Source organism: Phaethon lepturus, unplaced genomic scaffold (assembly GCF_000687285.1).
Source record: "Phaethon lepturus isolate BGI_N335 unplaced genomic scaffold, ASM68728v1 scaffold8274, whole genome shotgun sequence".
Lineage (NCBI taxonomy): Eukaryota > Metazoa > Chordata > Aves > Phaethontiformes > Phaethontidae > Phaethon > Phaethon lepturus.
In genome coordinates, this window is record NW_010535416.1 from 1 (window position 1) to 27072 (window position 27072).

The window sequence follows — 27072 nt, forward strand, 5'->3', positions numbered from 1 at the left end:
TTCCACCGGGCAGCTCTCCATCCACTCCTCCACAAGCCTGTAGCGTTGAGAGACTGAAAGCATCCAGTGACACTATCTGGGACCTCTGTTGATGGAACTGGGAACAAGAAGGGGACACAGCCCAAAACATCCCTCTGTGCAGGTGATGTTTACAAGGCAGGACTTTAGCATGTAGGAAGACCTATCAAAACTGTGTCACCTCTGCTGAGCAGCACTTGTTCTACAAACATTGGAAAGACTACTCCAAATTTTGTAATTTAGACCCCAATAAAATGAGATTCTTGGCAATCCGATATTTCAGGACAAGCCACAGATAAGTCACTACAATTACAAACTGCAGATGGGAATACTGAAAGGCAATCAGCAATATCACAAAGCTTTAAAGTTTACCAGTAAAAGAAAAACAAGTGTAACTGATTTTTGAATTCTTGTAAAACTGAACAGTGTGCTGAAACGTATATATGCATAATAAACAAACGTGAGATCACAAAAGAAAACCCCATAGGGTGTGCCATTTCTAAATCTAACAGATTTCAGATCATATTTCCGAACTAATAATCAGTTTTCTAAATGCATATTAAAACATTTGCACAAAAACAATGTATAAAAGATATTCTAGCTATGGTTTCTAAGAATACAGAACAAGCTACAAACACTGCATGCAATTCTTAGCTGTGAAACAGAAGATTAAATTCCCCATTCTGTGTGTTCTGACACATAAAGCGTGTATTAGAAATGGGTCAGAAGGGGGTAACTCAGTACCTGTGCGTAACTACAGTCACTACATAAACTACTTAGCCTTGCCTCTGACAAGTCACTGCTCTTGCACTCTCACTCAGCGGTTTGGTTCTTACTGGGCTTTTTTAAAAAAGTCAGAAGCACTGACAATGGTCTTCCTCAACTCTCTTCTGTTTTGTATCTCTTTATGCTGCAGCATTTAGGAGCACAAAGAGCTCCTAAACAGAGAAAGATTGACTAGCTGTCTAAAGTCTTGGCTTTACGCAGCCAGGAGAGACTCAAGATAAGCAAAGCCTCAGAGCAATTGAATCCTAGTAATTCCAAAAACACACAAAAAATGTTACCATCTTTCAGGAGATTTGTCTAAGAAAAGGAAATATAGAGAACGCTAACAAAGAAAATGAACTCTTTCTGAAGTTCTGTTTTTACCATTATTGTAATGATGGCATAGGGGGACAATTAGATTTAAAAGAGAACAAAACATACACAACCCCTCCCAAAATTATTTATTCCTTGCATTTAACCTACAATGAAAGTTAGAACTTAAAAATTTCAATTAACAAATCTATCACTTCCTTGAAACGTTTACGAACTTTACATATGTAGCTAAGAAATATTTTAAAAGAAGTGTCCTCCTCAAAGACAGGATCCTTTTTTCTTTTTCACATATTTCACGTCTCCAGTTTTGGAAGATTAACAAACTCCTCATTGCAGTATATTTGCAAAGCTGCTGCTGTTTGGGATATACAGATCTCTGAAGGTGTCTTTAATGCCAGCAAGGATTTGTGTCTGCATAACTCTCACACAAGTAATGTTATGACTTTTTTTCCTGTCCCTTTTTCAAATAAAACTTTAAACTTGTGTAAGATGCAACAGCAATCCTGAAGGCTGTCCACAAAGAAAACGTTGTGTGTTTAATGAAAATTTTGCTCTTTTAATATTATTAAGAATGCTAAAGCAGAAACACTTCTAGTGTGAGCACAGTTACAACAGTACAGTTTCTTCTGTAAGGACAAAGAACAACGTACAGTGCTACAAAACACCCTTCTCCATAGATACATGCCCAGACTTCAGCTCACAGAGAGAATTTCAGTGTACATCAACACAGACACAAGGATAGCTGCCTGCGAGAGAGAGAATAATTCAGTCTTCTGAAAGCCAAGCAACACCAATTGCAGCGGACTCATCCTGGAAAGAGATTAGCCTGTCTACTGGAAAGAGGATGAGCCACATTTGTGGTATCTTTTCTGGGAACCTGAAAGAAAAAGACAAAAGGCCAAAAAAAAAAAAAAAAAAAAAAAAAAAAAAAAGAAAGACGGGCGATATGTCCCCGAAAAAAGGCAAGCAGTGCTGTATGTCCTCAGTGACATGTAGCTTTATTCTTCAGATTCGTGCTACAGCAACAGTGCACCTTGATAACAAACATTTTTCCCAGTTAATTATCATTTTGTAACTTATTTTCAAATGTCTCCAACAACTATAAGGTTATTAATGAAGGGAACTGGTTGAAGAACAAACTCCCAAGACTACTGTTGTTCTAAATTAATATTGTGGGAGAATGTCAGGTGGACATCAAAGACCAGAAATAAGCCTTTGTAATAACAGTTTCTTATTGAACCAGAATTAAAACAAATTCAAACCACCCAAAGCGTGGGGTTGTTTTGGTTTTCTTCAAGAAATAAAACTGGAGAAGAACAACCAGTTTCAGAGAAGTCTATGGTATTTACAGTTTTCCCATTTTCTGCACCTCCCAGACTGAAACAGCCAAGCACTAGAAAAGCCCTTGAAGTAGTAAGTAAAAACTGAGATAAAGAATTGTGGAAGTGCTTTTAAAGAAATGTTTGAAAAATTAGTTGGAAAATAAAACTTTAAAAAGAGTGGAAAGGACAGAGAGACCATCAGTTTCATCAGCCCACTACAGTTATGCAAAAAAAAAAAACAACCCCCACCCCCCCCAAAATCACCACACAAACCAGAAGGAAAGCAATTTTCAGTAGCTAAGATCAGAATTACTACACTACCTGACAGAATAAACCCAAATAAGATTCGGAGTTTCTTGCAAACCATTTTAGATCTGCATCCAGCTGATTCTGCTGTTCCAACTATTCTTTTATTTAGGCAGAGGAAAAAAAGCTCTCAGTCATCCCAAATCATTACAAGATCCTGCCTACAGACTCAGCAAACACCAGACTAAAGACTTCCACTGTCTGCCTCGTATACGAGAGAGAAATGTTAACTCAAGAACAGAACCTTTCACGGCACAGGTTCCATCACACAAACGACAATGTAGAAACAAGTGTGAATAATTTTATATACAATGGAAAACTGAGAGGAGTGGCTGAGGGTCGTGCTGCCACCCAAGACAAGCTGGAGAAATGGGCTGACAGGAACTTCATGAAGTTCAACAAGGAGAGGTGCAAAGTCCTGCACCTGGGGAGGAACCAGTACGTGCTGGGGACCACCCAGCTGGAAAGCAGATTGGCAGAAAGGACCTGGGGGGCCTGGAGGGCACCAAGTTGAACAGAAGCCAGGACTGTGCCCTTGAAGGAAAGAAGACTAACGGTATCCTGGGCTGCGTTAGACAAAAGTATTGCCAGCAGGTTGAGGCAATTTCACCTCTGCTCATCAGTGGTAAGGCCACACCTGGAATACTGTGTCCAGTTCTGGGTTCCTCAGTACAAGACAGACATGGACATATTGGAGAAACCGCAAAGATGAAGTGGCTTGACCATCTCTGCTGTGATGAAAATCTGAGAGAGCTGTGACTGTTCAGCCTGGAGAAGAGAAGGCTCAGGCAAATCCCATTAATGTATATAAATACCTGAAGGGAGGGTGCAAAGAGGACAGAGCCAGGCTCTTTCCAGCGTGCCCAGTGACAGGACCAGTGGAAATGGGCACAAACTGAAACACAGCAGGTTCCCTCTGAACATCAGGAAACACTTTTTCACTGTGAGGATGACCAAGCACTGGCACAGGTTGCCCAGGGAGGTTGTGGAGTCTCCATCCTTAGAGATACTCAAAAGCTGTCTGGACATAGTCCAAGGCAGCTGGCTGTAGGTGGCCCTGCTTGAGCACAGGGCTTGGACCAGATGACCTCTAGAGGTCCCTTCCAACCTCAACCATTCCGTGACCCTGTATAATTCTGCCATTTTGTGAAAGTGACATGGCCACACCACATCTCAGGGGGGTGATCCCACACATACTTCACAGCAAAGCTCATTTCTGATAATCATTCAGTCACCAAACAGTTGATGAAAATATACATGAGCAAACTGATTATTAGCTAACTGAATATTTTTACTCTAAGTACCATACTACTGCCCTCTGCTGCCTTTTATTTCCGTATGTAATATAAGGTTGAAAATACGTTGAAAAACACTGGGTTGCGTCTTGCAGAATCCTAACCTACTCTTCTGTTCTCTCTGGATTAATAATTAAAATAAAAAGTAAAAAATTCTGCAAGTGACTTGACTTTTTCTTCTACCTCTGGGCAGATGAAACGAGTCAATCTTCAACAAATTCTTTAAAATTAAGGCTTTCTTAAAATAATAGCTCAAAACAAAATACAAGTTTATAAACTCAGAGTCCAGATAATCATTGTATGAAAACATCCATCATTCAAAGAATGATGTTACGGAATCCACGATGTTTCTGTCTGCATAGGACATCAAAAAAAAGTAAGTCATCCTCGGTAGACAGAATTATATAAATGCAACTTAAATAAAAATACAGGTTCAAGTTCTGTACCACATCAGCCAAAGATGGTTGTCATAAACTCTTGCCATTATTACTAATATTGTCGATCCTGAAGTAGATAGGACAAGTGGCCACTAGATGAGGCCCTACCACCTGGGAACTCAAATGGAGCTTCACATGCAAAAAGAAACTGGACCCGTAAATTGGACCTTCCCACTGTGAAACAAGAGAATATACAGAATTAATTGAAAAGCTTACTTTGTAAGAATAAAAAAAAAAATCTCAAATTTGGAATAGTTCAAATTAGCTATCATCTCCAATAATGAAGTCCATGACATCCAACATTCAATGTTGCCTCCATGCAAAAAACCTGGAAAACATACAACCTCCCCTTCCTTCCCCTGCCCCAATCTCTCCAGCTCATAAACCCAACTAGATCCTGGACAAGAAACGAGGGTGCTATCACACAGCACTAGTCTGAAGAGTGGGAACTGGCATTCTTGCTGTTGCAAGATATAAACATGGTTGTCTTGAAAATAAAATTTTCTCAGTTATATCAGGAAGAGCTGCAGAAGCAGCAGAGGGACTCTGCCACCTCAAAAAGAATCAGTGATGAAAAGCGTAAGAATTAAATTCTGAAGTCTCACAAGAAAGTACATTTATAATTAAAAGAAAGTATATTTATAAAGGCTGCTGCCTTTAGAGGTTCTTCCAACTTCTGTGCATTGCATAAAAGGAAGAAACAGTGCAAATACAACAAGTTGCTCAATCTTATTCAAAAAATCTCAGGGATGCGAAGAGGGTTCTTCATTAAGGCTCTGTGTTCAGACTCCAAACTAAGTGGAGACTTGATTATTATATTCTGTATGAATGCCAGAACAGCTGGAAATTGCCAGCTTCCCTGATTGTTTCTCTTCTTCCTTTCCCTCTCAATTTAGGCAACTTCAGAGATAGATGAAGGTAGACAGTGAAAGACAGAAATACTTTGGGAATATAATATATAACAGTATTATTTGATCTTTTCTGAAAGTTATGATCATACTAAGCCAGGAAGAATTTACTATCTGTGGTGGTTAATTGTAGCCTGGATTATTAAGCAGTAGAATACAAATAGGAAATAAAAGCATAAGCTAGAAAAAGACCACACAAACACAAACTTTGCTGCTCTATGATGCTTGCTGCATAAGAAATGACTGCTGCGGAGATGAAAGCTTTGCTTTGACAAATATCAATCACACAAAGACACAAGGGTAGTTACAGACTTCAGACACTGGTGTCTGTAAGAATGATGACAACTCCACTGAAAAGATGCCTAAATAATCATACAGGAATCGAGGAGTTTTGTACATGGTTATGGAGTCATACATGAGTTCATTTTATTATGTCATCCTTCATTACCTCTAAATCATTACTCAAATATGGTAGAGACTGGCACATTTCTGGTCTCAATGTGATAACTCTTCCATCTCTTTCCAGGTCCTCATGGTCACACATTGCTGCCCTCCACCCTCCACACCCCCCCCTTTTTTTTTTTAAATTAGGTTTAAGCACAGAAGTTCTAATGGGAAAACAGTGTGACATTCCCAGAGCCCTACCTCTCTTGAGATATTCTTCTACAGTGAGTATCAGGGGAAGATGTAAATTGAAGCATCTCACACGCACATTACACACACACTTCAGTGTGTTAATGTCTTCTCATTAACTCTCCTTGTGAAGTTTGACAGAAAAAAGTAAGGACGCAGCCTACAGGCAGCTCTGCAAGGCTATTAAATGAAAACTGTACTTTGCAATTAAGCATATGACAGTTTAGGATAATGTAATCAAATATATGGATTCATTTACACTATGTGTACAGTATGAACAGATTCCTTCAAGCCAAAACTCTCTCAGCTGTATATTATGAAGGCTCACTACAAACAGGCTGTGTAAAGTCCTGTACTTTGTACATACCTGCTCTGTTCCTGACACCATCACCTTCTCTGACTCGCTCTTGCTCTCTTTTTAAGAACACAAGCATCTCTCAAGCATGCCATTTTCCAAAACCAAGCCATCGCTACAATTATAATCCATAACCCTACAACATTATTACTGTTGTTGTTGCTGCAATGTTCCCTTCAGTGCTGTTTGTAAGAATGCTGATTTCAGGAGCAGTCTGACTGCTCAGAAACCATGGGAATGTCAGGTGAAGTGAGCCTTTTAAGATACAGGCTGTTCATTTTCTTTAGCAATTTGTTCCTCTAGTGTTAACCAATTTACCCAATCAAGTGAAGACAGAAAGTGAGAGTCAGGAATTGTTCTTGCGACTATTGCTTCCGTGCTTCAAGGCGGTGAGCATGGAAAGCTGGTGCATGCTTCCAACACACTTTCAGATAAAAACTGTCTTTGAGTTTTGTACAACCCGGAGAACATCACCAGACTTTCCATAAAGAGCAATGACAAATAATGTCTGACTTCCCACTGCATGCTCGGGAGGAGGCTGATTCTTTATCCTGTATATTCTGGTCCATTTACCACATAAGATGTGAGAAAGAATAAGGAAAACACCCTTGGTTTTGAAGTCTCATGTGCTCCACCAGAGTTCAACAACCAGTGAAAAATTTTCCTAGCCTCAAGCAAAGTTCATCCCCTTTATAAACATATTGAATTATTCTTGCCACTATTTATAGTTCAGCCTATAATTTGTTACGAGAACTGAAACTCTTTCTGCTCAGCTGATCTGTTTTACCTTCTGCATGCTTGTTGACTAGAGGATTATTCAGTTAAGTCATGGACTGACGTAACTGATGGGTAAAGAGGAAGACCACTACTGCTGCTTAGACAACACGTAGCTACGGTGTTACCTGAAAGGTCATATTTTAACACCCTCTTTGCAAACGAAGTAGCTGTCACACAGTTTTTTTGATCATCCCTTCAACTCGGGAACATACTTGATCTTCAAATCACCCACTCCTCACAAGTAAAGAAACAAAGCCACAAGTGTTATGACCTCTAGCTTTTCCTTCCAGAGAAGATCACAGAACAGAAAGTAGTAGTATTCAGGTAATAAATCATTAGTTTTTCTGTAAGGTCTTCGACATGGTCCCCCACAACATCCTTCTCTCTAAATTGGAGAGATATGGATTTGATGGGTGGACTCTTGGGTGGATGATTGCATCCAAAGGGTAGTGGTCAACAGGTCAATGTCCAGATAGAGATTGGTGACAAGCAGTGTCCCTCAGGGGTCTGTACTGGGACCAGTACTCTTTAATCAGTGATATCGACAGTGGGATCAAGTGCACCCTCAGCAAGTTTGCAGATGACACCAAGCTGAGTGATGCGGTTGACATGCCTGAAGGATGGGATGCCATCCAGAGGGACCTGGACAAGCTTGAGGAATGGGCTCGTGTGAACCTCATGAGGTTCAACAAGACCAAATGCAGGGTCGGATCAAGGCAACCCCTGGTATCAGTACAGGCTGGGGGATGAAGGGATGGAGGGCAGCCCTGCCCAGAAGGACTTGGGGGTACTGGTGGATAAAAAGCTGGACATGAACCAGCAACGTGCACTCGCAGCCCAGGCGGCCAACCCTGTCCTGGGCTGCATCCAAAGCGGCAGGGCAAGGGAGATGATTCTGCCCCTCTGCTCCGATGTGCTGAGTCCCCACCTGCAGCACTGCGTCCAGCTCTGGGGGTCCCCAACATAGCGAGGACATGGACCTGTTGGGGATGGTCCAGAGAAGGGCCACCAAAATGCTCAGAGGGCTGGAACAGCTCTGCTGTGAGGACAGGCTGAGAGAGTTGAGGCTGTTCAGCCTGAAGAGAAGGCTCCAGGGAGACCTTGCAGCCTGCCAGGACTGAAAGGGACTTATGAGAAAGATGGGGACAGGCATTTTATCAGGGCCTGTTGCCTTAGGACAAGGGGTTTTAAACTAAAAGAGGGTAGATTCAGACCAGATCTAAGGAAGAAATTTTTCACAACAAGGGTGGTAAAACCCTGGCCCAGGTTGCCCAGAGAGATGGTAGGTGCCCCATCCTTGGAAGCATTCTAGGTCAGGTTGGATGGGGCTCTTAGCAGGATGATCTAGTTGCAGATGTCCCTGCTCACTGCAGGGGGATTGGACTAGATGATCTTAAAAGTCCCTTCCAACCCAAACTATTCTACGATTCCATGCTGAGTAAATTTCTCCCTCTACTTAAACTGTAGTATCTCGGCTCCTTGCTCATCAGGCTAACAAGTACTCTGGTCTCAATATCTCCCTTTCAAGTTTTCCACTTCACACAGAAAAATTTACTAAAAGAAAAGGCTAGTAAAGGAGTAAGCTAATGCTGCAGGCCAGTCATCCAGGCAGTAACCTGGGATGCGTAACAGTTTGCCTCAGCAAAATACAGGTGGATCAGCATCATCAGAAAATAGCAACAGAACCCCCAACAGAAAACACAAGTTTTAAGCCCTATTGAGGAGAAGAGGGAACTTGATTTAGGAACCTCACATTCTGTGCATTATCCACCAAACGGCCACAACAAGAACAGTTGTGAAAACCTCCCCAGAATACAGTGCTGGGAATATAGCCTTTCCAGCAAGTTTTCCCCACTCAAAATTTTTCCATCATCTTAAATGATCAAGACTACAACTCCAGCAAATAAGCTAGTCACACAAAAATCCCTACCTAGCTTTTAAAGCAAGTAAAAGCACTTAGCACTTAATGGCATACCTAACATAACCCACTTTCTGTCATTAGCCCCAGACCATTATTTGTTGCCTGAGTCAGACAAAAATAATTCTGTAACTAAAAATCCAAAAAGCAATTTAGAATTATTAATGGGCAATTCACTGCCTTAAAATTCACCTGCAGCTTCACTTTTTTTTAAGAAATGTTGTAGCACTGCTGGGCACTGTTAAGTAGCTGCCAGCATATTTCAGTTCTTCCATATTGATCCCAAATTTAAAAAAGCCTATCAAGATATAAAGTATTCTATTCAACAGTAGATCCCATTCGTACTATAAAAAAATGCATTTCTCTTGAAGATTATGAATGTTGCGTTGCATATTAGTCACAAAAAAACCAGACTTATGCCAAGGGGGCAGAGCACTGAATGGCTTCCTATATGTTTTACCTTCTAACTTACTCAGTGCAACTCTTCTTTTCACAAAGCAACCACGTATCTTGGGATATCCTAAGATATCTGTGCCAACAAGTGTGATAATTTAAACATCAAACTGTATGCCCCGTGTTATGACTGATTAGTTTCCTTGGAGAGTTATTCAAGGAGGTTTTCACTGATCCATGACTGTAAGCTATCCTAGACCCTTCAGCAAACCTGGGCTGCAACAAGAAAAAAAAGAAGGAAAAAAATGGAAGCCATAGAAGAGAAGATTAACAACAAAAAACCTTCATAGATCTTAGTGAGATGCCACCAGTACCTCAAAAGAGCAACTATAAATTTCAAAATTAATTAGCACAATATCCAGCATACAAAGGAATATAAAAATTAAATTTAAAATTTGTAACCTCAATAATAATAACATATAATCATAAAGGGGGGTTATGATTCCTGAAGAATTCAGCTACAGTGATTCAAAGGTGTCCCTTTTTTCCAAGTTTATAGAGATTTTTTTTTTCCTCCTTCACATTTTCAAGGCATAAATCAAATACAACTTCTAGCTCTCTGCAAGACGAGACAAGTAGATCTGATGCTTCATCTACTCCACAGATTATTTTGCAACGTGAACACAGTATGCTGTGTGATCCCAGTTCCAAGCCCACAGTGCAAGCGCAATGCAGTACAGCACACAATTATTACTATCAATATGCTAGAGAGCCCATGCAATATAGCCCTTTAAAATTCCTTGCATTTGACCACCAGTTTTGTTGGGTTATTATGTATTATTGCATTTTGGAAGAATAAAAAGCTTTTTCCTTTCATTGTGTCGTGACCTCCCTCCCCCCCCAGATCTCAGAGACAATCTAATTTAAGGTTATACATTCATTCAGAAATGATAGCTAATGAAAAAAGCATGCATAACTTTACCTTTTCACTATTTTTGTATTTTTCCCAGCTTTTCAGCATCTTAAGCCATTTTGTAGTTCTTTCAATTTCAAGGTGCTTTTGCTGAAAAGAAATAAGAATTTTTTTAATCTTTTCAATTGATGAATTGAGGAATACATTTTAAATTATTTATGTATTTTGAAAATTGAGAAAAGTTTTAACACAGCATCATCAACTTCTTATCCACTCATCTAAGAACAGCAACAAAGAGTAACATTGATTCCCTTAGAACATCCAAAAAGAACAGCCAACCAAAAACCAAGCAGAAATACAATTCTTTACATAGTGCCGAAAATAAGTATTTTGTAAAAGGAGTTTAAGCACAAGACTTATAAAAGTTTCTTCTCTAGACATTTTTGTTAAGTACAAAAAGCTTCAATTTGTTTTTATATTCAGTAAATTTTCAGTCAAATAATTTCTGCTGCAAGCTTTTTAGGAGTTAGTTGACTCTGAAATGATGATGATCTTTACCCAGACTTGCCCTAAACACAATTACTTTTTTCCAGTGATCACACAAACTATCCCTTCTTAAAAGGCACAAAGTACATGAACAAAAAACAAATGCATGCAAGAGCAGCAGTGCAGTAGCAGAAGTGGGAATAAGCTCTAATTCTGGGCATTAAAAGCTAGAAAGCCTTGCTGTAATTCTCTCCTTGGCTTGGTACATTTTTAACTAAATGGCCCTGTATCTTAACAACAAGGATTTCTGCTGAAGGTAAGATCTACTTGCTTAAATTACATTACTAACAAGAATATTTCAGTAGCAAGGTAATAAAATGAGAATTCAAAACAAAACAAACGCCATCTTCTCAAAATAAATACTTATATCACGCAGTATAAGACATAATGCAATAAATATGTGAATTCCACACATTATTTACATTATATACAGCTTTAAAAGCATAGGACAACACTACTACCTTAAAAATTGCCGTTGTACCTGTGAAAACCTTGCTACTGTTCCCATCAACTTCTTGAATTTGGGAACCAAACAAGCACTTGGAATTAGCGATTTTAGCCCCTCAAACTGCAAGGCACTTTGGCTTTTTAAAGACAAAAATCTGTATTTTGTTGGCTTCCATGATATGAAGATTTTTAGTACATATTTTTACTGCCCAGTTTTACATGCTGTAAAATTAGGCAAGTTCTCTCTAGTTATACTACAAAGTTAACTATTAACTGTGGGTTTTTAAAATTTTTTAATGACACTATTTCAACTCTTTCACAATGCTTTGGAGCTGAGGATCAATATTGGAAAAGCTAAAGCAGACAAATGTGTGTGTGTAGCTATTGCTTTCTATTCAAAGATGAATATAAAAAAAAAAATTCAGGGTTTTTTGTGACGGACATCCCCTCTGCCTCCAACTTCAAATCCAGGGCTTAATAAAGCCAGGAAGGATATTCTGCTTCATATGGTTAGTGATGCAATTTGGTAACAATGTAAGAGTTTAATTTCAAAGCTCTGCAGGATACTGAAAACTTATTAATACTTTCATTAACTGCATCTGAAATGTTGGGGGAAAATATAAAAGAAAATTATTGCTTATCGTCTCAATAGAATTCTGATTTTACTTCTAGCTTTTGCTCATCAGAATTTGTGCATTTTTTCTTGGCTATCAATGCAACAAAATAGGCAAAGGACTTCTTTAAGAGCCCAAAGCCCTGCATGTGCAGAAGTACAACCTGATGACTATTTAGGTGCACCCCAACCATGACTCAGCCCATTAAGTGTCCTGGAAATAAGCTGCTTTTGGTTTTTTTTTTAAGTTATTTTTGTTTTAATCCAACTGATGTAAGCCTGACATAAGAAAGTTATGGGGAAAGAAGTGCCTCTACTCTTTCAACCTTAACTTACCTAATTATTCATGTTGCAATCAACTGCCCACATTCTTGTTCAGGTTCCATGCTGTATTTGGTAATATCTCAACCACCTGCTTTTTTAATTTTTTTTTTTTAATTATTTAAAATACTTTTCTTAAGACTTGGGGTAGAGGGGAACTGTAGAAAAACTGCTGCTTCCCAGATTTTATAGGTTTCACAACACTGTTTCTGATTCTCCTCCACACTCACAAGCTCTTTAAGAAATACACATTTTTAACATGCCTTAAAAAGCAGATGTTCTCTAGGCATAGTTTAGACTGCAGGAATAACATTGCTATCGAGTCAGGAAAGGTCTCTGCCCGAAACAGGTTGTTCAGATAATTGGTAAGAAAAATAAAACCCTATCTGCTCCCACAGTCTTTCTGTTTGTATGTTTGATCTATTTTCAAGATTTTTGGTCTTTTGATCCAGAAGCTCACTTCAATTGTATGTTTGTTCAAGCTTTTATGTCTTCTGTGTCAATTTATCCCAGTTCTCAAGTGATGCTACTATAGTCAAAATAGCAATTATTTCTGTGTTCAGTTGTTCAAAACTTCTAGCTTTTTTTTTTCCAGTCTGAATTATGTTCACTTTCGTGTTTAACAGGTGCAATACTAAAAACATGGACAGATCTGAAGCAGCTCATTGCAGAATAGATGGATGCTGCTGCTGGTCTTTCAGGCAAGTTCCATGTAGTTGTCACCAAAAAAAAAAAAAAAAAATCCATTTATCTGTCTTCTGAGTACATTTTACACTTTGAAGCATTTTTGCCATTGGGAATAACAGAATCCCTAACTGAAGCAGAGAAGGTTTCTTACTCTCTTGTCAGTAAATAATACACTACTGAAAGCAAAATAGCATGAAGTTAAGTTGGCAAGCATCCATCTTCTGTACAGCGCACTACCTTCCTGGAGAGCAACCATGCTAGAGCCAAGGCGTAAAGCCTCAGACAAAACTAGAACTCGCTGAACTGTTCCCTGGAGAATTTATAATCAAGTAAACCAAAGATAAAACCAAACAAACTGAAAATTACTTACAAAACATTTCATAGCACTTCAAAAACAGAGTCAGACACAGACTCCAGATTTCCTGAGGTCAGTTCTCTGTCTACTTTTCTCCTCTAAATGATCTTTCCGCCCTCAGTTTTATCTCAGATAACCTTCAGATGAATCATGAAGTTCATAATTTAGGACAATGATTCGATGCATTTAAGTCACCAAATGCACAGCAAGGTAATGAAGCATCAAAATTACTCTGTATTCACACTAATAAGGCATATTCTGAAAGTATCATGCGCATAAATACACAGACAGAAAACCCAGCTTAAGCTGTATATGAAGAAGAGAGATTCAAAATTCACAAGGATACACAAACCTTTACTTAAGTCACAAACTAAATGAAAACATGACTTTGAAACAACTTTTTAAATTCACAAGTTATGCAAAAGGAAAGTATACGTAGTTCTTCCAAATAAGTCACTTTAAAAGAAATTGCACAGAAAGCTTTTAGTCCTCGCCTACATTAATATGACACATTAATTATCCTCTGAATGATATCTTGAAAATTGTAAAGATTCAACCACCACTGACAGAAGGCAGATAAATATCAAACCAGCAGAGGTCAGGGTATCATCAGGAGTATAACCAGGAGTCTAATACAGGAGCATTACTGTATAATTATAAAAAGACACTAGGTTTGCAATTTAACACTGATTCAATAAATACAGTTTCTATGCTGACATTTTGTCTGAGACGGCATGAATACAGTACAGGACAGAGAACTGGGGCACTATTTTCCCCCAATAATTTAAGGCTAACTACAAAGCCACAGTGAATCAGAGCTTTGAAACATATACCACAGTAACCGCAAGCTGTCTAGTATGAAAGCTGGCTCCCTGCTGTGTCCTTCTGATGGAAATTAAACGGTATATACACTCACTATTTTATTACATGTAATGAAACATGGCATAGAAAATGCAACTATTTCAGGCTGCATACGCAGAAACACACATAAACCAATGCAAAACAAAAGGGACTTAGAAGTTCCCTTCTTTTACAAGAAGCATTTCTTACTAGCCCTATACTGAAGCTCAAAATAATACATTTTCAGAAGCAGTACTGCTCTTAACACTAGGGGAGCTGAGCTGTCCTGGAAGAAGTCATTCTATCGCTCTTCCATGCACTCTACTGATCTGTGCAGCCAAGAGGGCTAGCTTTAAACTTACAGCTTTAAATATTTTGTCATGAGTTTCCTGATGATACAGAAGATCAATACGGACAAACAAGAAGGATCTGATCTGGTCTTGGAGATAACAATGGGCCTGACAGACCAAGGGGAAATTCCAATAGTATCTAGGCCTAGACAAGTAGAAATTCAGTTCCCAATGATTTTAATAAAAGCTTTCCACGTTCCCAAAACATCAGTTCCCAAACTTGTCCTCCAGCACCCTCCAAGAGTAGCAGTTGTTTTGGACTAGGACCTGCACCAGCTGCTGGCAGGTCCTGCACGTCCAGATCATACCTGGCTCGTCAACTCAACATTACAAGGCAGGTCATCACGTTTCAGTGGCAGCAAAGGTATTTGTCACCACTTCCCAAACCAGAAAAGCATGCTGCACTCGTCAAGGGAGGGCAACGTACACCTCAGCATCAAAGCCACCACCTCACTTGGACAATCCATCCACCCAGCACAGCTGATGACAGCTCGTGACACAGAGACAACAGCTCTCGCTCTTTCGGCGCAGAGCCAGGTGTGATCTCTCAAGCAGCTCCATTTCCTTTATTAGGTCGAAGGATAGGTGAGGAAAATTCATCTCTCATTGCAACTAGTAAATGTAAGACTGTGTGGGCCCCAAGGAATCTGTGGGCAAGCTAACATGGCCGCAAGGACCACAGTCCTTATGGGACTTAGAACATGTTTCTTTGGGGATGCAAATCACCAAAATGCTTCATCTCCTCATTTCACAATGATTTACATTTTAAAAAGTAGTAAATCTGTAAAAGTTTACTTCCTAGTCAAAAAACTGGAAGACACTGGACTTACCTTTTCTATCGCTGCATCATGGACAGGAAGCTCCTCTGGACTGAAAGCAAAGACAAAGTTCATATTAGTCTTGGTTAATCTTGGCACAAAATCATTTCTCCACAGGTTCTTAAAAGTAACCATTTATTTAACAATATGTAGTAATGAGTAAAAAAGAATTCTGAACTTTAGAGAAGTAAGACGAGGACACACAGGAACCCTTGGAATTTATCTTTTAAACACAGTAAAACTCACAATATTTTAAGTACAGAACTAGAAGTATTTCAATCTTAATCCTTCTAAATCAAAGTAGTTGCATAGCTTCAAAAGACAAGGACTTCAGAAAGTTTATTTTTTCTTTAGTAAAAGCACCCTATGCTATACTACTGAACTGAAACCCGAGTACATTTTTGGTTTTGTTTATTGGACCATACTACAGTTAGCTGAAATACCCCTATAAAAGGTTTTCCTCCTTTACCACTGTGCCCTGGGAAAGGCACCGAGACTTGACTTAGCAGAGTTCACTTCCAGTTTCTCAAAACTCTACAAAACTCACTCTGAGTAACAGGGAGGAGGTGGTAGGAAAAAACCCAACAAAAATCAGTTTTATTACTAGGTATCTAATTAATAGTAAAAAATGCAGTCCTTTCACTTCTTAGCTTAACTCTAAAGAGGCAGGTTATGAATTGAAAGCTTGAAAAGCAGCCTTTGAAGAGATACATTTTCAGACTTTTTATTATTTTCGTTTCATTCTGAGGGCTCTAACTTCTGTTTTCTTTATCAAAGAAACTTGTGTTTTTCTTATCAAAAGTAACTGGACCACTTTGATGCCAGATGAGCCTGCCTTCCTTTGCCTGCATCATCTACAGCTTCTGAAAACAGCAGCTCACCTGTAAGTAGCAAGGCTCCCTTTTTCTGCTCTACAGATCAGATAAATAACACATCCAACAAAACCCTGTTTAAAAGGGACTAAAGAGCAGGTACTATGTGAAGTCCCTTTAAAAAAAAATCCTACCGAGTCTTGATATCGTAAAAAAATTCCTACCCATATCATTATAGCTTTCTATAGCAAGGACATTAAACCCCAGTATTTCAGACCTGTACCAAATCTGTGCAAGGGCAAAAAAAAAAAAAACACTGGGGAAAGGCTACAAAAGTAGTTGTTGCTACTGTCAATTTAAGAACAGAGTGATACAAAATGTCTGAATTATATTTGATCTCATTTCATATTCAGAAGTTCTATTTGCATAAAGAAATACAACTGTATTACTTTGTCTAATGGAAGAAGCTTGCTCCAGTCAACACCTTTTGGAGACCACACACACCAGTCAAAGTTTCCAGTACACAGCCTAGAAGCTAATTTAAAAACCGAAGAGTGTTCCTTTTGAACAGCATGGCAAAGAGCATAATCCATTCATTTAGAAGCACCTTCCAAGTATCTGAAAGTTTTCTTGACAAACAACATCAAAATCCAAAAAGATCTGATTAACATCTAACGCAGTAGAAACAGCCAATATTAAGTGCTACCTGAGGTTGCAAATGCTATAAAATTGTAGTATTGTGCACATTCCCATATAACTAAAGGAACAAACCAAAAGTAGGCCCTTTGTATGCCAAGTGTCAGCTAGAAATTAAGGTTATTTGAACATAAGTGAAAAAATAAGCAAACAGGAAGAAAAAAATATCAACTTAATGATCTGCTTTTGAGGGGGTTGTTGTTTGTTTTGGCTTTAAACCCAAAGATTGCTGAACCTTTCAAACGTCACTTAAAATTTTCAATTCTTCAGTGACAGTTGCAGGCACTGTCTACCTCCACCAGAAGCATCAGCCTCCCACAGCAAGACGAGCGCACAGCAGCTTCATTCTTCATGGCCCTACAAGCTCACGCCAGCATCTGGCTGCACACACAAGAAACTTTTTCCTCCAGTGCCCCCAGCAGCATGCAAGACACCGATCTGACAGTTCCACGTCCCTGCAGACTCACGCCGGACACAGCAACGCCTCTGCTTGACTGGTACCACTTGACAGCTTCTCTTCACATTTGCTAATGTGACAAGGAAGCTAATCACGTGAAAGATTAATCAAATCTTATTTTACCACAAAGTAAAAATTAATCGCAATGATATATTAAGGAACTGCTCTTTGCCAATTTTGCAAGTTGCCATCAAGTGCAAACAAAAGGCATGATTGAATCTGCCACGCCGTGAAAGGCAGCTCCTGTGTCCTGGGCAACAGACACCGTACTCCCTCCCTAAATTAACCCAGCAGCAAATTTATGACCACGTTCCTCGTTTTTTCTTTAGCTACACAGATATGCACTAATACCACATACCTATACATTTGAAGCACTGAAATTCCACAGGAGCACATTAAGTCAGCCCCAAGTTTTCATTCCCTGGGATGCTGCTGGCAGCTCAGCCAATTGCCCTGGGCTGCTCAGTAACTCGCTGGACTGGAACACATAGGTCGTGGAGATCTTCCTCTCAATTAACTAGATTGCACTAACTACACCCATGTACTCACATCCATAATATTCAAATCTATCCTGCAAGGACTGAGGGAAAGGCAGAGTGGGCAAACAAACTCTCTCAAGCCCTTAAAGATATTTTAAATAAATACATTTCCATTTAGCATATGTGTTTTCTATGCAGAAGCACCTTATAGATTCCTGCCCCCCTTAAAAAGGATTAGGAGGGATCAGGCACAAAATCAAATAATGTCTGTTAATCAATGTAATTTTATTGTACTTTCTTTCTTCATAATGATGAATCTCCCCCAGCCTAGCCAATCTAATATTGTCATACTTTCATTATTTATTTTAATGTTGAACTTTCTCCCACCATCCTCACCCTATTTATACTTGTATTTTTCAATGTGTTTTATCTGTGTACTTCACCAAGTAATAATATGAAGTAGTAAACAATATTAACATAATATAGCCACATTCTGCCCTAAGATGACTGCTTTCCTTTAATAGCTCAAGTAATACTTATTTAGGGGATACAGAGAAGAACAGGACTGATTAACGTAATTAGCTTGGAACCATACAGTGCTTGAGATCCAAAAGAGGAGTTTTTCAGTTCTTTTAACTGAACTCCTGTAAATACGGTCTCACTCAGCAGAAACAAAATCTTAACCCTACTGTCCACAACAAAGAAAGATCCAAACTAGGTAAATTCACCCATTTCATCAGACAGCAATCAAGAATTATTACATCTGGTATGTGCCTTTGCCCCGGGCATAAAGACAAGAGCCTCCCACCCACAGGCTGGGCTGCCCACGCTGCAGCCTAACAGCAGCTCACGGGCTCTGGCTGTCACTGCCAAGCAGCTCCGCTGTTACAGCATTAAGGGAAAGGTCTGAAGATGGTGTCTGCAGGTTTGGGAGCTGCAAAACGCTGGGACCAAATCCTAACTCCAATAAGAAGCAGGGCCCCCACAAAGGCATGCTGGGTTTCCTACTAGAAGGCTCCTCCAAGACATTTCACTAGGAGGAGGCACTAGGCTCCAAGGTTTGACTGTAATTCAGGACCTCTACCCATAGTCCTTACTGGTGGGGATCTGCAGCACCCACCCAAAGTCTTCTTCCTATCTTTCCATCTGGACTATTAACACCTTCTGGTGAGGATTATAAGGCCTATAAATTCAAAGAAATAGGATTTCATTTTGAAGAACAAGGACTTGACTGAAAATGCTTCTTTTATTAGATTATAAGTGATGAATGGATTTTACATGCACCACGATGGCTATCACAGGTTTTCATGAATTTTTCAAGATATATTAAAGAAATATTAATCTTAAATGCATAAATATCTGACACTTCATAACATTAAACATGCAGATCTTTGGTTTTAATCATTAAGCTATGTGTTGTAATTAGCTTCCTCAAGTAACAGTGGTAGTTTAAATAAATTTAAAAGTCTCAGATTTAACAAGCTTAATCACCTACCCACTGCTGCTGTTTAAATCTGTCTTCTTTAAACAGCACTTTGATATATTTGTTCAATATAAACACAAGGAAAGACTTTCTCATATTAGTCACTCAGATAATTATTCTTTTCCTACATTTGTATTTAAATCCCAAATATCTCTGCTGGCTCAAATCACAGCATTTTCCTACTTCTGGTTTGGCTTTAATAAATTTAAGAAATGTAAAGGCTCCTCTATCATTTGCAGCCTCAGTTGAGGATGGCAGATGTTTAATGCAATAACAAACAGTCTTGATATGTTGATAACCCCAGAACTGTAAATTCCAGAGGATCAATTCAATTGCGCACAGTTCCAAGTTGTAAAAACCCTGACAGCCAATTTTTGTTGGAAAAAAGTGGCAAAAATTGACCATAATAGACTAAAAATCTTTACCACAAAACTTACTTTCCCAAAGAGCTGTTACATTTGGAATTTATTTGTAAGCTGTATTTTCATTTCTTATAACCCCTATTTCAAAACACACCACTAGCTCAAAAACCCTCTCTACTTGCTGTAATCTTCTTCACTCCAGAGAGGATTAGCCAGCGCACTGCGAAAACTTTGGAGGTCCTTTATCCTGAAACATGTTGCAGGAATAATGGTGATATGTGCAAGTCATTACTTAATTTTTACAAAAAGTCAATTAAATTCAATATTCCTATATTACTGAATTCACTATAATGTGACTATTAAAAAACTCAAATCCTCATAAAACCTGTAGAGCAGTCCCTATACAAAATAGCTTCTCAAACTATTTCTCAACTATTTTCTCATGATCTCCTCAAAGTACTACTAAGTGCAATAGTACTTAGTACAACCTTGTATCACTGCACTGGAAAGGTTTCTTGCAGAACACTTATCTTCATGGTCTTCTTGGCTTCACCATGAAGAAATATATGCTGTGTGTTCAGTTCTTCATTTGTGATGCATTAACTGTTTAAATACATGAGGAAAACATACTTGCTACTAACCAGGAGAATTATTTTGAAGGAATTTTAAAAAATAAGTCATTTGTATAATTTTGAAACTTCTGTGATCAAGGAATCTGTTAGTGAAACATGCACAAAAACATCAGTGAGGCATAAAACTCAAAAGCAAAAGTGTCATGAAATAAATTTATGAAGAGTGATCATGCACAGGTAAGATATGAGAAGGGAAGAATCCAGTTGACATATCTGAACAAGAAAAGCTTTAGTACAAGTGTAGTTGTTTTTCTATACAGTATAAAACTCAGATTGTTGAGTAACAAATTGCAACAACATTTCAGCACTCAGATGTATTAAGAAAAAGTAAATCTTCCCAAGTATGAACAGTTTTTAGACTGTGTAATTTCTCAGAAGTGGGTTGTAGGAGTCTATAGCTTCACTAGACAAAAAATTAGTATCTTCACACTGGAAAACCAATTCTACAACAATAAACACACTGACTAGGTGTTCTCTTAGGTCTGCCTCCCTTTCAGGGTCCGATACACAGCACGTAAAACTGTCAATGCAATACACAGTACTACGGACAGTTACAACAGTGCTTTGCAACAGAATGACACCTTATTTTATATATATATGCATACTGTGTCCACGTAGCTTTTACTGCCTTGTGCCATATAATATACGTAACTGATCTTTATTCTAAAGTTAGCTGAAAAGTGCTTCACAACCATCTTACAGAAGGGAAGATAAATAAGACTAATTGTGTAATTCACAGGACACAGCGTTGTTACTTATAATTACTATTTTTATGCCTTCATTCTGTCACAAGATGGGCTGCAAAGCAAACTGTTTTTTGAAGTCAGTTGAAAAAACTCATTAACCATTATAAGTAGAAATAAAACAGTATTTCAATGTCATGCCTTTCTTTAGACCTATGATTAAGTTACTCTACTCTTTATAGCACAAATCTAAAGCACAATTTAGTGTCGAATTCAGATCCTTGAGTCCAAACAAGTTAATTTTCAGAAGAATTCCAATTATGAATGATTGCTGTAATCTCCCAATATTTCAATGAAAATTAAAGGCAATAGTGTAATTTTCAAAAACCAATACTACATAGAAAAAATTTCTGAAAATATTAAGGAGAAGGTAAGAAAGCTGTTTTTTAAACTATATTATGGATTTTCCACAGGTAAAGTTCTATGGACCACTTCCTTCTTTCCATTACACATTTTACTTATATAACTCACAATTCTGTGTGTGTCTATCAAAATAATTGGAGTTCTGCTACCATAATCATCCACTTTGAATTTTCACTGAATAACCTCTGAACAGTATGAGGGTTGTGACTATAGCAAATTAAAGAACAGCTTTCAGAATTTTTATTAAATACATAAACAAGCCAAAGCAATTAATTAACATATAGGATATGCCAATGTGATATTCCACAATATAATTATCAGGAAATGTGCTGCAAGAAAGAACTTAATGCTTGCAAAAGATTGGATCACATGTGATTTTGTGACTAGGTTTTAGTTACAATTATTATTTGAGGAGTCTGTGGATGTTGCTGGCAATATGCACAGCACAGTGCCATGAACATGTAGGTCCTGTCCAGAAAGTCTCAAGAAATACACACTCTCAAAGATAAATCTTTTGATTTTATTTTATCAAATTAAATTAAATCTCAAAGTGGTGACATTTTAGTAAAGTACTTTCCTCCTAGAGAGAAGATAACCTCTCTGTAAAGGTTTTATTCCCAATATAAAAAATGATCAAGAAATTCATAGCAAAAAAGAACCTGTATTTTCACTGCCACATGCTAAAACATATGTTTTCTTGTGTCTTTAGTAGAAGACATATTCTATATGCAAACTTTAAAAGTTTTCCCAGCCTGGAATCAGAAAACCTTTGAGAAAATCTATAATCTGCTTAATTGAGCACAGCAGCATTTCTAGTGATTTCTGATGTCACTTTAATTGAACACAAACACTGAGGTTAAAAACATCTTCTCAGAATCACATTCCAAGCATTTAAAAGAAAAAAAATGGTCTAAGCTACCTTAAAACTCTCAAGAGGCTAGAAGACATAAAAAAATGAATCTTTCTGCCTTGCTTCTGATTTATATATGATATAAAAATATCTAAAACACCTAGGATTTTTTTCCTTAGGCGCAGAGAGAGAGAGAGAGAGACTGCTTTTCAGTACTGCTTGAAGGTTAGTTACTGTGCAGATCACACTATATATTAATAGCAATCCAGGACTTACATGTTGGCAGCTTTATCTATATTAAAATTCATGTGCTATGCAAAGCATATTTCAACATAAATTAATTAAGATGGTGGTTTTCCAGCAATATATATTTGATCACTGCTGAAGCTCAGTGTTTTATGTACCTACACTTGCTTCTTTTATGAAATAACCTTCTGCAGTCTAAAATTCCATTTTGGTGGGTCTTTCACTTTGGGTCGAGAGTAGCAGCATCTTTGTGCTTCTAAAAACTGTCACTCCAGACCTCTTCTAGCACTCTTAATATTAGTGCCAGTGAAGCACACTCTGGCCATTCCTTATATTCAGTTACTTTAATCTTCTAGAAATGCAAAATATAGTAGATGTGGTAATAATGATTGTGTTAAATCCTTACACTTTAAGGCTTAAGCAGTAACTCAAAACCAATGCACATTACTTTATGCATGTTGTATAAATTAAATCAAATCATACATTACCATATTCAATCATTTTTTTAGTTCTGCTACCTAACAGATCTGCACAAAAGGAAGTAGTTCATGAACTCCTCGTACACAGTGGGTGATCTTTTACTCAAATCAAGTAACAGCAGCTGCTGCTAACAAAAACACACTATTTGTCCTTAGTTGGCAGAATTATCCTGCAGCTTATTTTTGTGTTTGCAATCAAATCTGCAGGATTGCATTCACCTCATTTCTTTCTGCAGAGAACTGTTGAAGTGACAGCCTGGACTAACTCCGCTGAAGGAACGGATTTAAAATTCAAATTTCAACTCAGTCCTAAGAATAAGCTAAAGAAATGGGTACAATTGTGACATAGTTTTAGGAAAAAAATCCATACCATTCTGAATGATAGCAAATAACAACAGAACATTCCTTCCTTCCTTCCATAGAAAGGACCTGCATGAAGGAAGAGTGGCAGAAGAACCATATACTAGATCATCATGTTAAGACAAGAAATGCATTTCAAATGATTCTTTACAAAACCAAACTTTCATTAAGATGAACAAAAGTGAATTAGAAAGGAACATCTTAGATGCTTTTGTAAAGGAACTGAAATTAACAGTCCAAACGACAGCAAAATTTATTGGTAACTTCTAGATACATAGACATTAACACATGACTGAAACCACAGCAGCACAGCACATGGGCAAATCTGCTTATTTTCCAACGGAAGCTTAAATTAACTAGACAACGAAACATGGCTGAGAAAGATGTACCTGAAATCCTCCTACTCTCCTTTTGTAGCTACAGACACCAATCCAGGAGGTAGGTTCTTCATCTCTTGTCTGAATTACAGGTGGTTGGCTGCTTCTCTTCAAAACAGGTCCAAAATAGGTGACTTGAAGCCTTGCATAAAACGAGTTGATTCTGTGTTCAGATAGCCTCCTTAGCTTTACAACCTTCCAAAGCAGGCCTGTCTCAGACAGTGACGAGACCAGAAGTAAAGCACTTCCTCCTTCTCCTGGTGAAGTTCTACCAAGAACACAAGTGGTATGCACATACTGCATCCTATATAATTGTGAAGTTCACAGGTCATCATCCGGGAGAGAAAGACTGGTTCCTCTCCCTTCTGATAGGACTGGTTTAGACAATTTTCATGGAAAAGCTTTTGAATAAATGGCCACTTTTGGCACCAGGCTGGCAAAAAAGACTTGCTTAAATAGCAAGTGTGAGGAAAAGGGAACAGCAAAAGCATTGAAGAGTTCCTCTTAGTAACCAAAACACATTCTAAAGCAACATTTCTGACCACGTGCTATGCAAAATAAGACATCAATTTAAGGAAGTAATTACTGCAGACTGCCATACACATCTCATGCTTTTAGAAATAAGTGCAAACGCACCAACGCAAAGAAAATGATCACAACGCAACCACCACCACAACTAGACACAAATACAGAGACCAAAGTTCACTGCCCATCATGGAAGCACAGCTGTAAAGTAAATGTGTCAGAATGGATAATGATCAGTAAAACTTACAGCAAGTCCCATGTACTCTTCCACTGCCTGTAATTTACCTTGGTCTCTGAAAGGTCGGTCTCTGAAACGTAGCCCCATCACTTGCAATTGCACAGTAAGCAGAGATTCCTTTCAACTTATCAGGAGTTCCATAACTGATAAATAGTAAAATTTGTAAAATTTCTTCATTAATGTTTATTATGTACCTATCACCACTGTGTTTTCAAACCAGGCTTTGTCTTACAGAAATGCAATTAAAACATTCTTTTAGAAGTAGTTCCCTGTGAATGCATACAAGAAAAATGGTTTTGTCAAATGCTAGGAAGATGGACCTAAAAAAAGCATTCTGAACCTCAATTACTAACCCAAGAAAAAAACTTCCATTTCTCTCCTTAAACAAAAATGATATCTGCAGTGTACATTAGGGCAAAAGGAAAGAACCTTAACTAGAGACAAAATCTGTGAGTTTTTTTGTTAACAGCAGTTCCTCAGTATGTTGATTGGCAATGAGTATTTCAGAGCAAAATCACTCCAGGGAAGTGTATCACATTAGAGGGCAGAATGCATTGCACACAACCCAAGACTACAGTAAAGTTGTCATACTAAATCCTTATAATGCCACATGAGAAATTCCACAGTCAAAATGAGGCATATTCATGTTATTTGGTAGAAAAAGAAATTAAGAGAACCACAACTCTTCTCTAACATCTGAGATCTGAATTTTTTTTTTTAATAAACATTTGTCTTTGGCAGCTGAAAGAGGTTGAACACAGCAAACTTTCTTCCCAAGGGAGGGAAGAGTTAAGCCATTCTCCTGACAAGTACGCCTGACCCTGTCTCACAAAGCTGAGAAGAAAAGAGGAGGAGGGGAATATGACAAGAAGTCCCTAAAAAATAACCACAATATATAAAATGCAGTAAGATTTACATTTAATTGAACTGTTAAGAATAAACACTTCATTGCTCTTTCAGCACATCATCATATCACTTAATGTGTTTGGCAATACTTACTGCGCCTAGAAAATTAAGGCTGGGCGGCATGATGAACAGTAACTTTGCAACTCTCCCAGTAACCTTACCATTCTTCCTTAAGCTTTGATGTGCAGACTTCTCTACTAAAAATTTGAAATGGAAATTATGTAAAAATCCCTATTTTTTTAATACTACTTTGATTGTTACCAAATTAGAGCCACCACGCTGCTTTAACTTCTATTATCCAAAACTTTTGGCATCTCAGCATAACTGCTTTTGCTGCCAAGAACACTCAGACACCCGTCCTTACATCTCTTATCTGGAGAGGCTTCACCTATGTAAGCACTCCGATCAGGAGGGTTAGTTGTGTAAGAGCTATTGTTCTTGGACATGTGGTTTGGACAGGCATATTGTAGAAAGTATTAAGGAATGCACACAGAATATTTTAGAGACAAGGACTGCCTTCCAGCAAGGCTATGTATAAACTACCAAGAAACAGAAAGAGAGAGGATAATTAATTGCTTATTGTATTGCTCCCTATTAAAAAGTTAGGGGCAAAATAATAATAATGAAAAAAAATCAATAGCTTCATCTGGAGACATTTAGTGGAGTATCTCACAATTCTTGATTGAGCTCTCCATTTCTTTGCTCCCCTAGCTCACTTTTGCAGCACGCTGCAGAAATGTATTACAGAGCTAATGAAAACGCAATATATTTTAAAAGGGTATGGTTTGATGGAGAAGAGCAGGTAGGCCTCTATCTTAGCAAAAGAAAGAACAATGAACTCTGCTATTTGAAAACCGCCTCTGGCAATGCAATAATCTCCAGCATTAGCAAACTATTCTAAAAGCGTGTTCACTGCTTTAATACACTCATGGGATAAAAAAAAATAAGCGCATGAGTCAGACTCTCAGCTGCTGTAAATTGGTACAATTCCATCAAAATCAGAGCAGAGCTACCGTAAGAGTACTACAAGAATCTAACCCAAATTTTCAAGAGCTTCATGACATTAGAAAAAAAACATACTATTTTCTACACTACTTCTTTTATTGTATGTGTTCTTTCACTAGGAAGAAAAAAACCCAACCAAGCAAACGAAACCAAACCTTGCAGAATGAACCTCCACTCTGCCCAACCTCACTGTGCTGATCCCTGGACATTTAGCAGCATAGCAGCATCTGCCAGACTGCGCATACATCCCCTGTTTCTATTTATTGAACAGGTAGTAAAAGAAAAACATGTTTAAGCTGAATCACCCACGTTAGACCACAAAACCTGCTAATATTGGTTATATGCTGTAAGATAATTATTGTTATAGAATCATAGAATAGTTTGGGTTGGAAGGGACCTTTAAAGGCCATCTAGTCCAACCCCCTGCCATGAGCAGAGCCCCGTCCAACCTGACCTGGGATGTTTCCAGGGATGGGGCATCGACCACCTCTCTGGGCAACCTGGGACAGGGTTTCACCATCCTCACTGGGAAAAATTTCTTCCTTCTGTCTAGTCTAAATCTCCCCTCTTTCAGTTTAAAACTAAACTACTCCTTGTCCTATGGCAACAGGCCCTGCTAAAAAGTCTGTCCCCATCTTTCTCATAAGCCCCTCTCAGCCCTGGCAGCTGCAGGAAGGTCTCCCCGGAGCCTTCTCTGCTCCAGGCTGAA

General features: G+C 38.3%; 1 protein-coding gene across 1 annotated transcript in view; it reads right to left on the reverse strand.

Annotated features, from left to right (window-relative positions):
• Positions 1 to 10442: 10442 nt before the first annotated feature.
• Positions 10443 to 27072, reverse strand: part of LOC104619795 (USP6 N-terminal-like protein) — a gene marked incomplete at its 3' end in the record, with an annotated part of 60514 nt that continues 43884 nt past the window's right edge. The window contains exons 4-5 of the mRNA XM_010285804.1: positions 15363 to 15402; positions 10443 to 10523 (exon numbers count right to left, since the gene is read on the reverse strand). Of these exons, the coding sequence (XP_010284106.1) occupies positions 10443 to 10523; positions 15363 to 15402 (121 nt within the window). The remainder of the gene's footprint in view (positions 10524 to 15362; positions 15403 to 27072) is intronic.